This window comes from Tenebrio molitor, chromosome 2 (genome assembly GCF_963966145.1).
Source record: "Tenebrio molitor chromosome 2, icTenMoli1.1, whole genome shotgun sequence".
In the NCBI taxonomy this organism is placed as follows: domain Eukaryota; kingdom Metazoa; phylum Arthropoda; class Insecta; order Coleoptera; family Tenebrionidae; genus Tenebrio; species Tenebrio molitor.
Window position 1 is genome coordinate 2,336,137 of NC_091047.1, and position 12,386 is coordinate 2,348,522.

Sequence of the window (12,386 nt, forward strand, 5' to 3'; positions counted from 1 at the left end):
CATGAAAACAACTTATTTTTAAGACTATTTAAATGCAAACAAAGTCAAATATTTAGCGACCTTTATTCTTGACGTTCGTTAAATATATACATTATAAAAAAATTAATTTGGGGGAAATAATAACTGGTTGCCCAAGAATATAATTAACCTCCTAGACCACTTTCTGGCTTATAATTACATGAAAAGACAAAGAAACTTATTTTCCTGTTCCTAATTTAAGAATCTTTTGGTGATCCTTGAACTGGTCCAACTTATCCAAGTTGTCCCACCACAGCTTCAGCCTGTGCTTCAAAATCAAATAAAACCAGGGAGTCAAAGTTCCCAGAGTGGGAATGTGCTGGTCCACTTCTTCCCTGGGCACATAACTGATCTCAGAGATTTCATTGGGATTGGGATTCACAGGGACATCACCTTGGAAGAACAGGACATAATCAATTTCATGTTCTCCCCATTGGCCATTCCCCTCATCCTTGTAATGCACTCTCGTGATGTAATCAAACTTTTCTAATGGTAACTTGTCCTTAGGGATGCCCAATTCAAAACCTAACCTCCTCTGTGCAGCCCTTTTCACTCCCATAGCGTCAGTTTCCTCATCTTCGCCTGCAACATCTGCAATTGGGTGGCTGCAGCATGAATTTGTGTACAAACTAGGGTAGGTAATCTGGAAACACACAATCAAAAATAAATCTGAAACAAACTTGACAGTACCTTCTCAGCTGCGCGCTTTTGCAGAAGCAAGTCCCCATTACCGTTGAACAGAAAAACGCTGAACGCCCTGTGCAGCAAAATTTCGCCGCATTTTTTCACTTCGTGGCATTCCCTTTTCGTCGCGCGTCCCACGACTTTGTCCTGTTCATCAACCAGGAACAAGTTCTCGTTCAGAGCGGCTTCTTGAACCTTCGTGCTCTCGGACGGTTGACCCTTTGACGATTTTTGCCTAAACAGGACGTTACTCTGCAGGGCCCTTTTCGCAGTCTTTTGGACGAGATTTCGAAACGGCAGCGTCAACATCGTGACTTCTAACCTAACTGTACCGACGACTTTACTCACGAAAGGTCGACCAAGACGCACATAGCAAGACAAAGCCGCGCTTTTTATTTATATAATTTTATCGAAATGCCCGATTAACACTAATTGCTCCTTAAATTATTGTTCTAAAACCTGTTAAACTACCATAACTGAAGAAACGTCACTCAAACGTCATCCAATCCGAGTTATGCAACCGGCAATACTCGCATGTCAAGTGAGTCGTCTAAAATTGTTTAATTACCAGTGTCGTAGATGGAGGGTCTTCAGGAATTATTTTTATTTCACCTTTTGAGATTTGGTGTCGCGGGGCGCATGTCCCGAACTGTGACACGCGCAAGGCATAAGTCTCGTCCACTTTCTCCAGAAGTGCACGAAACGTCGGTTCAAATTTCAAAATGCAACCCAGCAAAATCTCCATTCCGTTCTTGCTGACTTGGGGTAAGAGTTGTCGTCTTCAGACCCACCCTACTCGTGTCAAGTCACTCTCCCAACCCCACTGCATATGCGTTTTGCCATTTTGTCCCAAATCGCACGTTGCGTCGCTTCGTTTGCGATTTTACACGTGATTAACCCCAGCTTTGACGCACCCTTTGAAGGTAAAATTAGCACGACGCATCTCTTTGAATGAACCCCGCCACCCAAACCATAAATATTAAAATAGTCGGATTAAAATTGATTTTTGTAGCATTAAATGTGGCCTCGGCCATCCAAATAAATTACGTTAAAGTACCGAGCGCTGTGAAGAACGACTCCGGGACTCCGGTCATCCTGGACTGCAACTACTCGGTGCGTCCGGACGACACCGAACTGGTGGTGAAGTGGCTGCTGAACGAGGAGGTGGTCTACCAGTGGATCCCCCCGCAGAAGCCGCAGAGTCTCGGGCTGCTGAAGAACCGCGTCGATCTGACTTACAAGGCGACGGACGACCCGAAGAGCGTCTACAGAGCGATGAAGATCTGGAACCCGACGACCGACATCGCGGGGGAGTACCGGTGCTTCGTGTCGACTTTCGCCGACGAGGATTTCAGCATCAAGAACATGATCGTTTTCGGTGCGTTGGCACACGATTGTGCGACCGATTAAAGAACTGGACTTTTCAGAGCCCGAACGCACGCTCGTCATCCTGAAGGACGAGCCCAGTCAGAACAGCGTCAATTTTACTTGTTACGCCAATGAGGTGTACCCGGCGCCCAAGCTGATCCTCTACAAGGACAAAACAGACGACTTTTACAACAAGTACTCGAGACGACATTAAACTTCCAAAATTATTTATTGTTGGTTGCAGAAATCCGCTGCAGACGCTGGAGTGGAACACGAGCAAGCATCCCAACGGTCGATTCTCTGTGTTCGTCGTTGCCAACGCTCTGGTAGAGTCTTTGGCTCCTGGCTCCCTGATACACTGCGAGCTTCGCATTCCTGGCACCGGTTACGTCAAGAAAAGGAGCTTACTCTACTACCCCGCGGGTAAGATCTCTCAACTCGCACGAAATTTGCATTATTCCAAAATACAAACAGTCTAAAACTGCCGACTCTTTTTTGTTCCAGAATCTCTTTCAGGCAGAGCTTTTGACAGTTCTTGCGCAAAAGTGACGCTACTCCTGTTTCTAATCGTTTCAGCGTTCAGTCTTTAATGCACACTTTAATTGTTGTTAAATGTTCACCGGAGCCACATCCACTCGGGACTCGAACCTCATCGATCCCGACGCCGCGACTCTAACCACCTCCATTTATCCAAAACGTAGTTCTTGTGCTAGATTTATTGTCGCCTGATTAGTGACAAATGTCGCGCCCTTGTGCGTCGCACTTTACGAGACACTTTGTGTTTAATCCTGTAATTTTAAAGAGACATTTAAAAGTTTTGGGTGGAACCGTGCCAGGCACCACCCAATTTGTTTCGTCGTTATTTCAGGTGTGAATTATGAAAGTTTCGTTTTTGTAAAATAGAAACCTCACGACTGTTTATTCATAAATAATAAATGTATAAATATCGTAATAAAACTCATTACATTACGTTGTCTTAATTACAAAACTGTTACGAAACGCTGGTCTCGCTGTTGTTGGAAAGTTCTTCGCGCGAGGCCTCCACCACTTGGCGCCGCATCGTCGCCAGCTGCCTCAGATACGCACTTGGGGTGCACGAGGAGTACCTCTTCTTGCGCCGGGGCAGACTCCCGTAATCCGAAAACGTGACAGGGTTGCTCTCGAGACTCGTGTCTTCGTGCACCTCCCAAGGGTTGTACACCTCGTCGTTCGCGGCCACGGCGATCTTCTCCTCGAGTCTTCGGCACGAGTCCTCCAGGAGCAACTCGTACTTGTTGGTCAAGTCCAAGTCGTCTTCGGTTTGGATGTAGTCCGATTTCACCTCGGCCTCGTCGGTCTGACACTTGGCGTTTTTCGACGTCTTCCGCTTGCGCCGCTTCTTCTGCTCGAGTCCGTTGATGGACACCTGGACCTCGTACTCGTGGTCGAGCCGCGCCGCCGCCATCTTCAGATTGGACATGAGAATCGTCGCCTCTTCGAGGAACCCCGACATGGCCTTCATCATCCTGTCGCTGTGACAGGACTTGTTGAAGTGGACCTTCTTGTGGTAGTCCAGAGAGTCCGGGGGGTGCGTCTCTTGATCCGGAATGTGCTTCATGATCGATTTCAGCACCAGAGGCTCGATCAGCGTGATGCAGTCGTCGCTGTACATCTTGCAGTCGACGATGTTGGGTCGGGCGGTCTCTGGGGCCGCGCTCGTGAAGAATTCGCACCGCTGCGGCGGCTCGTCTAGTTGGCAGACTTGCGGCGCGTGCACGCTGGGAATGTGGACGGAATCGACCCGTTCTCGACACTTGGGAGTTGTGGAACAAGTCGCGGTGAAAGTCTGGAAGTTGTCTTGGATCAAGTCGGCGAATTCTCCTGGCTCCTGGTCGAGGACGGCGCAGCTGGCGTGCCGTATCTTGCTTTCCAGCGATTCTTTGGATGTGGTTGCGTGGGGCTCCAGCGAGTTGTGATTGCTGATCAAATCGGGCGTGGGAAAGCAAACATTTGTCTGGTCGTCGAGACTATCGTCGGAAACGCTGTCGGAGACTCTCTGCCCGTTCATGTAATTGTGCGAGATGTTGATGTTGACGGAGCTCGTGTAAATGGGGTTGGCAGTGTGAGGGTTGAAGATCTCGACTTTGGGGGGCTCCTGCAGGTACTTGGTGAAAGACACAGTCGACTGGGACTGCGTCCCGCAACTTCTAGTCACCACGAAGGCGTTCTTGAAGCTGTCCAAAAACGTGCAGCTGACCTCTTTGTCTTCAGTCGACAAACTGGTAGAAGTCTGCATGTCCTTCACTTCGTAGAGAGTGCCCTTGAGGTCGTCCACGTCCGTCGAAATCTCTTTGACTCGCAGCACCGGAAACAACTCGGTTTGAGTCTCCTCGTTGCGGAACTTCTGCGCTTTGAGAGCCTTCCGGCTCAGCTCCTTCAGCTGGAGCCGAGCGTTGGAGCAAATCGAGAGCTCTTTGGGAGTTCCCGGGGGGATGTCGGAGGTGTCGGTGCCAACCTCTTTCTTCTTGGTCTTGGCGTAGAGTCTGTGGGTGACTGCGGCGACGATCTGGGAGCGAGGCTTGACTGGAGCTCTCCTGATGGAGTCGACTTTGGCCTCGACTTTCGGTTTGGCGTCGGTCACCACGCTCTTCTCGCTCTTGAGGGGTTTGCTCTTCTTGGAGACGCTCTCTTCGGAGGCGTACTTGCGCGGCGGAACCGCTTCGGGTTTCTTGGAGTGGTCGATGCTGTAAGTGCGTCGGAGTCTCGAGGGTTGCGTTTCGGTGAAGCTCATCACGGGGATGAGCTTTTCGGTGGTGTTGAGATTGTCTTTCGACATCTGGAACGCGAGACGGTGAGAGGAGGAGGAGGAGTCGGGAGGAGGGGTCACTCACCTGTCCCAGCTGGAGCAGCTCCTTCAGTCGCGCAATTTCCGCTCGCAGCTCCCGGATGGTCTTCTCCTTGGGGTCCTCATTAACGACTGGAATCGAGACGATCAGCTTGGCACGCTGCCCGAACCTCAGAGTGTTCACAGTCTCCGTGTGGCATTCACTCGACGGGGAAATAGCTGCAACAACTCCCATAGACTAGCACGGAGGTGGGTCTGTTCACTCACTCGCGATCATCACGGTCTCGGAGCTGCCTCCGAGCGTGTCCCGCAGCAGCCATGTCAGCACCGAGTCCCTGAACGGGACGAACCTCCGCCGTACGCCCTTGGGGCTCTTGGACGCGTCTTCGGCTGGAATCGAGAGCGGCGCCGTCTTATTTTTACACCGAGCTCTTTACATACCCAAGGCCGAGATGACGTTGCCCAAGGCCACCAGGCTCTTGTTGATGTTGGCGCCCTCGCGGAAGCGGGAAGTGGTGCAGGGGCGGTTTCCGGCGCGCTCGCTCCCCGCCAAGTCCACCAAAGTCAGTTTGGTGTCGTCGAACTGGACGACGAAAACCGAGTGGCTGCGGCTGGACCGGGGGTTGCTCGGGGTGGCGGCGACGCGGCGGTGCGAGTTGCCCCGGCTCAGCAGACGCAGGAGACTGACCGAATCCGGCGCTGAGTGCCAACTCAGCCCTGGGAATTGTGTCACCGAACAATAACTACCTGGTTATGTAACCGTTGGGTTCCCATCATGGGTGTTGCTCTCTCTTTACACAACACCACACTCGTAACAACTCTTTATTACCTTGCACGTAGGGCCCCTTCTTCGGGTGCTGCCTGATCTTCAGAACCCCCTTGTCGTCGTCCTGCAGCAAATCGCGCACCTTCTCGTTGTAGATCTCCAAATAGCTGCAACAACCCCTCCGAATAAATTAAAACAATTCGCGTGACGATCACCGCGACCCACCGACAAACACTGTCTGGAATTTAGCTGGAACACACTTTAACTTGTCGGAGAGTTGTAAAAGTGATAAGTAAATAGTGGGAGATTAGCACGAAAGCTTCCGCGACTGCGGCCATAACAATAATTAATTTCTTCACATAGCGGCGGCTCGGTCGAGTCGCGACCCTCGACCCGAATCGAACTGATGCGCCGGAAGGGTTGTTGTCATTAAACAAATCAAACTTTGCCAATTTCGAGCAATCCACCTGAAAACCCACTTGGACCAGTCCCGGTCGATAAACAATCATCGTTGCATGTGTGAAGGGTGAGAAACGCCGCTCTTCGCGCTCTGATAACGCCGCTGCGAGATTAGATGCGTAAACTGCACGCACGAGGCCCGCAACTGGTAAAAACCACCCCTTAATTTCGTAATTGGCGCCACCACATCTGACAGGCCGCGAACGTCAATTAAAAACAAATGAACTCAGATTGGTAACGGGTGGGTTGGCTGACCGAAAACTCCCCAGATTTTCGAAATCCCTCCGTACCTGACTTCCAATTTGGCGGCGGCCCCCACCGCCGTCTCGTCCAGATAGTCGAAGATCTTGTGGCAGAGGCGCGGCGTGACCCCCGGATCGTGCGGGAAGCCCATCATCGTGTGCGTCTTCCCCGAGGAGCTCTGCCCGTAGGCCAGGACGCAGGAGTGGCGGCGCCTCTTGACCGCCCCGCTGACCACGCTCTCGACGGCGCGGAACACCTGAACGGCAACAAACAGGACGGAAATAGGGGCCAATGGAAAAACAACGGCGCCGTACGTACATCATCCTGCGTGGAATTCTGGTGGAAGCAGAAGTCGAAGGTGAACCTCCTGATGCGTTCGCGACTGTCGCCGGCGGTCTGTACCTGGGGGTTAAAATTAGATCAAAGGAGTGCGTCAAATTAGAGCAGAAATTAATGAATCAGACGGGAGATGCGATCGGAGCTGTAAATCGACGAGATGGGCACGGGACACGTGTTTTGGAGACGTTTACACGCGGAAACAAACTGCTTGTTGGTTGTTGAGGTCGTGGGAAGAGTTAACGAGACATCTAAAACAGGGCCGGCCCAAGAGGCTCCTCATTTAAACAGAATTCGACGTAAATCTAACAAATAAAGTCTCCTGTTTTATTTGTCAAGAGTCGTAACAACATAACCCCACTTTTGACAAGAAAAAATTATTTTGACAGTTCTAAGGTGAGACAATTTTTTATTTATTGATTTTAGAACGATTCTTTGGGCTTAAAACAGTTTCTGCAAGCAAAAGCTTCTCGATAAATCTAAATCGGAGAAGTTACTAATGACTTAAGTCTGTCTTGAACCTGGTCTCGCCTTGTTCCTCATCAACTCTTAATCTCTAGAGAAACACAAAGTGGAAATACAAGAGACTTACAAATCGAAACGTCCAACAGTCAATTTTTCACCGAAGAATCCACTCTTGCACGCCAACAGATTCGTCCAAATAAAAGCAAACACTAATGACGTTTCGAGTGGGTAACAAATTGTTAGTTTAAGAGCTTAGCTCGGCTTATTGAAACTGTTAATCTTGTCCGGAGTAGAAAATTGCACCAATTTAAAATTCAGATCTGACCTTCAATCATCCCACGAGTTGTCAAACGTGCAGACGAGCAATTTCCCTCACGGTCTGGTATTCCCCTGTATATACCACAGCCGCGTTTTGTTTTCTTTACGCTCACGCCAGAACTGGTGGCGAAAGTGTGGAGAAAGAGTGTAAAGCTGTTGTCGTGTGTGGGTAGCGGCACGCGGATTCCGCACGTGTGAACTTGTCGGAGTTGCGGACGGTCACTCGTTTTTGTGACCCGACTTGTCGATAACAAACCAAGAGCGAAACCATGAAAATAGAGGCGCACAAAAATAGCGCCACTCTCCAAACAATGTCATCTCTTATCTGTCGGATAACCCTTTCGCGCGACCCAATTTATAATTAGCGGAGCACCTCTGGTTAATTTTAGAGCGGCTCTCGCATCATTCACTCTATCTGGATCGGTGTAAATCACGGGTTAATCGGGCGACAAGTGGCGGCCTGTGATTACCTTGATGTTAGTCACGGCCACGGTCCTGCCGTCGTCCTCCACGTCCAGGATGGGGCGGGAGTCGTCCTCCAGCTCCCTGAAACATGGGCGAGCGTGTAAACGGGAACGGAGCGTGCAGGAGAAAAGGAAGAAGAGAGCAGGACTCGACGTAAACAACACGGGGGCTCTCCGAAAGAGTGCACTGACTTTTTGCACTGCTGCCTCTATATTTAGATGCTTCCGCGGGATGTGGTGCACACGTGACTGTTCTTTGTTTACGCCGGTCCTTCAAACGGCTAAGATGCAGCAGGAAAAGTTGCGGAGTTGATGTTTTGGGAGTTGAGAGCAAAAATCAGAAGTGGGAGTTTCGAGTGGGATGCGCTTGTGAATTTTCCGTGGAAAATTGAAAACACTGTCGGGAAAACATACCTGCGCGACATGGGTCGCACGCGCACGCCGACCTTAAGGTGAGTCATCTTCTTCGGGAACACTTATACGCACTGACAGAGACACGGCGAGCATCTGGACCGGCTCCAGACTCCCGCCCCGTGTCGCGTTGAATCTATATTTGTGACGTTTCACGTGAAACGAACCGCTTTTTCGTGGTCGGCGATTTGACGGGATCCGTTCGACGTTTCGGACGGGAAGAGTACCTCTTCAGGCATCGCGACGAAATCGATCTTGAGCGTGGGCGAAAGATCGATGGGGCACTCTTGCTAATAACAGTTGCGGGAAAATAAACGATAACGTGTTCAATGATGGAGTTGCATCATGTTGTTGATGCTACGCATCGAGAAAATTTCCGTTGTCTGCGACCGGAACAGGGTCAGAGTGTGACCAATTTTCGTGAATTTTAAATTTATTGCGGTTCACGCTTTTTTGCGAAGGTGTTAAATCCTTCACGCTTGTTTGAGACAATTTGTTGAGATTCGTCGTGTCAAATGTGGCGACAAATTCGATTCGGATACTGAGCTAGGAATAATTCATTATAATAGTTATTTACACAATTAGTGGGATAAAAGCAATATTACAGGATTCGAGTGTGAAGATTGCAGATGACGAGGGCGTTAGCCCGAGTTCATCTGTAATCACACGAGTTTCCTGTAATATGCTTTAGCCCACGTGTTATGTACAAAATTTTATCTAAGACCGCCCCGAATTTAAAAAAAAAGGTAAATCTTATTTATTTCCGCCAGTTTCATTACACCACTCAGTGGAATAATGACTTACTTATCCCACTGAGTGGGGTAATGAAGCTCACTTATGCCACTGAGTGGAGTAATGAAATGCGTCAGGTAATGAAGTTCCTTATTCCACTCAAATGAGTGGGATAAGTGTCATTTATCCCACGGGATTAGATAAAAATTATAATTGTACTAGTTAATTGGGTTGCCTATCTCGAAAAGCCCAAAATAATGTTGCGAATTGTATTGTGCGTTTGGCAAGATTTTATTTAACAATTCTTGTGTCGTTTCTTTTGTCATTTATTTAATCAATTTGACAGGCTAAGGGTAAGTAATACCAACCACCACTAGATAAAATATCCAAAATTCATCGAAACCGTTATATGTACATATTTATACAGGTGTATTAAAATGTCGCTTAATATTTACATCGCATGATTCTATGTTGAAATACAAGTAAAAAACTCTAATATCAATTTACTGTTAACCCTCTGTGTATACATTTTGAAGCTATTGCAACATCGCAATTAAGCTAGAGTGATTTTTTCGAACTTAAGTAAAGACAGAAAGTAACAAGAATTGTCATTAATGTAATTTTTGAAATCATTATTCAACGTGGATTCGCGTGACATAAATAGTATGCGCCATTTTTAATACACCCTGTATTATAATTTTTTAACTGAGTCGGTAAATGCTTCTGTGTGTAAACAACTCTATTTCTCTGGTAAACACTGAATACGTCGACTTTTTTGTATTTCTTTATCATTTACAGATATTACAAAAAACAATACGCGGTAAAAACAAGCCTCCTCCAAGAGCTGAGACTTAGCGTTAAAGAAGACAACAAAAATGTTCTTCAACGTGGTATTTTCCAGCAACAGTGGGAGTGGGTTCTCCTGTCCCAATAATATTACGAACAGGAGAAAGAAGAATAAAAAGAAGTACATATTTTACATGGTCATGTCGTACGCTGAGAGGAATTTGTGGACAGTTTACCTACCAAGGGAAGCTAGTTTAATTATTGAGTTATGGAATTCATCATTAGATTCGAATCGAATGTCCACAAGTCGACCTTCATCAATGAAATGTTAGTAAATGCAAACAATAGTTTTAATTTTACCACGAAGAACTGGATAAAAAAAACATACATGTTTTTTTTATATATTTAAATGAAATAATAGATATGTATTTCAAAATAAAATGTTATTTGTCCTGTGTAGGTAGTTGAAAACAAAGGACAAAATTATAATAAATGTAATTATGTATAATAAAAATATCAATTGTCCTGGTCATGAAATAAAAAAAAACAAAATGATTTTATTTTGTAAATCTTTATTATATCGGATATTTTTTGTCTATAATTCGTTTAACTATGACTACTTTTATTAATTATAAAAAAACTTCTGACTTATTTTAATAATTATAATATACAGGGTGTCTCAACTAAGACTTTCGAGCCTAATAAATAATAACTCAGTTATTTTCCAGCGGATTTTTGTGAAATTTAAAATGCAGATATTTTAGACGGTGAAGAATAAAATCCCATTAATGCAATCACCCATGTCTTAAAAACGTAATTTTTACATGGCTCTTTAAAATGTTGAATCAATTAAGATTTACATAAAAAATTGATCGTCAATAAAAAATGCTGTAGGGAAAAACTCGTCCTTGAAAGACGTCTGGTTTGCAAGAAAAAAGCAAAAAACTGTGTTAAACGTGGCTGCAAATGCAAAAACGTAGACGCGTATGAAACAAACGCGCAATTTTGCAGAATTTTGGTCATCCCTTTTCGCAGAAGCGCAGGTGACATATTTTGAGGTTTATCTTGCTAACCTTACAAACACTTACAAAGTTAAAGACAACATTTGGACGTAATTTATTATACCGGATGCCTTAATTCTTCCATAAAGGACTAAAACACGATCGGGATATTTTAGCAAGGCAATTTAGTTCACGTACGCTTCTTCAAATAAATTGACGACTCTCTTAACCTTACATTTTGTCAAGCCTACATTTGGATAGTGTTCCACGAGAAAACGAACTGTGTCATTGAAGTTCTTACGACACTCTCCATAGGCAAATATTTTTTCCTTTTTCAACAATATTGAAATTTCTGCCGCTGTAGTCTATTTTAAGAGTATTTTCAATAAATTTTCACAATTTGACGTTTCTAATAAAGCGCGCCCAATTTTGACAGACTTTAAAGCGTGTACAAAATGTTGCTTGGCAATTAATCATCAATTGTTTCAAAAGGTAACTGCTCAAATACCTTCAAATTTTACATTAAATTTTTAACGACAAAATCTAATCTTTTCGTTGAATCAGACAAGTGATTTACTTACCTAATTGTTTGTGTAGACCCCTATTTTTTAATATTTAACAATCTAATAATAATCGCGCATAATTTTCGATAAAGGAAACATGTGTTAAAATTACATTTTTTAACTTGAGGTAATTTTATTATTATTAATTGAACCTTCACGGTCTAAAATATCTGCATTTTAAATTTCATAAAAATCCGTTGGCAAATAACCGAGATATTAGGCTCGAAAGTCTTAGCTGAGACACCCTGTATTTAAATGAAATACGTATTTCAAAATAAAATGTTATTTGTCCTGTGTAGGTAGTTGAAAACAAAAGACAAACTGATAATAAATGCAATTATAATAAAAATATCAATTTTCCTGATCATGAAATATTAATTATAAAAACTTCTGACTCATTTTAATAATTATAATATCCTTCTGGTGCCGATTCGTCCTGTTTCCTTCTAATTAAGTATGTACTTATTCTTCTAAATATTCTTGCAGCGACGAAAGCATTCTGGTGAAAGACGGTTTAGATCTATTATTCTATTGTTTGATAGTTAAGCAAAGAATGAAATCCTTTAGGCAGTGATGATTTTTGAAAAACGTATAAAACGATTTATCTGTTGCTATTGGCGTCGCAGGACCAGAGATATAATTTATTGAGTAGGTACGCGCCTAGCGGGAGAATGACGAACTATACGTTTGTAAATTTTGTAGAATAAATAGGAAATTGAAATTTCTGTTGACATTTTGTTGATAAGATATGCAAATTCTCACGACATTCATTCGCATTCTTATGACTTTTTTTGTCGGGGGATATTATTTTATTACCTGTTGAATATCTGTTTCATCCATTTTGAAAAAAACACTTAGATAATTAATTCCTTTGGGATGTTAATAAAAAACGCACGTTGAGTATTGTTTTTTCTGGAAGCCGTTTGAGTGGAAAAATAATAAAACAAG

The 12,386-nt window shown here is 44.8% G+C and overlaps 3 protein-coding genes across 4 annotated transcripts; 1 reads left to right on the forward strand and 2 right to left on the reverse strand.

Annotated features, from left to right (window-relative positions):
- Positions 1-47: 47 nt before the first annotated feature.
- Positions 48-1,187, reverse strand: Idi (Isopentenyl-diphosphate delta isomerase). The gene is made up of 2 exons (XM_069038493.1): positions 709-1,187; positions 48-661 (listed from the first exon to the last, which is right to left on the reverse strand). The coding sequence occupies exons 1-2, from the start codon at positions 1,009-1,011 to the stop codon at positions 197-199; spliced, it is 768 nt and encodes a 255-aa protein (XP_068894594.1). The 5' UTR covers positions 1,012-1,187; the 3' UTR covers positions 48-196.
- A 145-nt stretch (positions 1,188-1,332) lies between these two features.
- Positions 1,333-2,712, forward strand: LOC138123700 (uncharacterized). Its single transcript, XM_069038492.1, has 5 exons — positions 1,333-1,467; positions 1,715-2,080; positions 2,130-2,265; positions 2,315-2,493; positions 2,575-2,712. The coding sequence occupies exons 1-5, from the start codon at positions 1,425-1,427 to the stop codon at positions 2,658-2,660; spliced, it is 810 nt and encodes a 269-aa protein (XP_068894593.1). The 5' UTR covers positions 1,333-1,424; the 3' UTR covers positions 2,661-2,712.
- Positions 2,713-2,954: 242 nt separating this feature from the next.
- Positions 2,955-8,521, reverse strand: LOC138123693 (uncharacterized). 2 transcript variants are annotated; one of them, XM_069038481.1, is made up of 9 exons: positions 8,360-8,521; positions 7,952-8,027; positions 6,681-6,764; positions 6,410-6,618; positions 5,724-5,827; positions 5,336-5,611; positions 5,162-5,284; positions 4,941-5,113; positions 2,955-4,885 (listed from the first exon to the last, which is right to left on the reverse strand). In XM_069038481.1, exons 1-9 carry the CDS (start codon positions 8,404-8,406, stop codon positions 3,062-3,064), a joined length of 2,916 nt encoding a protein of 971 aa, XP_068894582.1. In that variant the 5' UTR covers positions 8,407-8,521; the 3' UTR covers positions 2,955-3,061. The 2 variants fall into 2 exon arrangements, with proteins under 2 accessions (XP_068894582.1, XP_068894583.1); XM_069038482.1 differs by lacking the exons at positions 7,952-8,027; positions 8,360-8,521 and adding an exon at positions 7,291-7,910.
- Between the last annotated feature and the right edge of the window lie 3,865 nt (positions 8,522-12,386).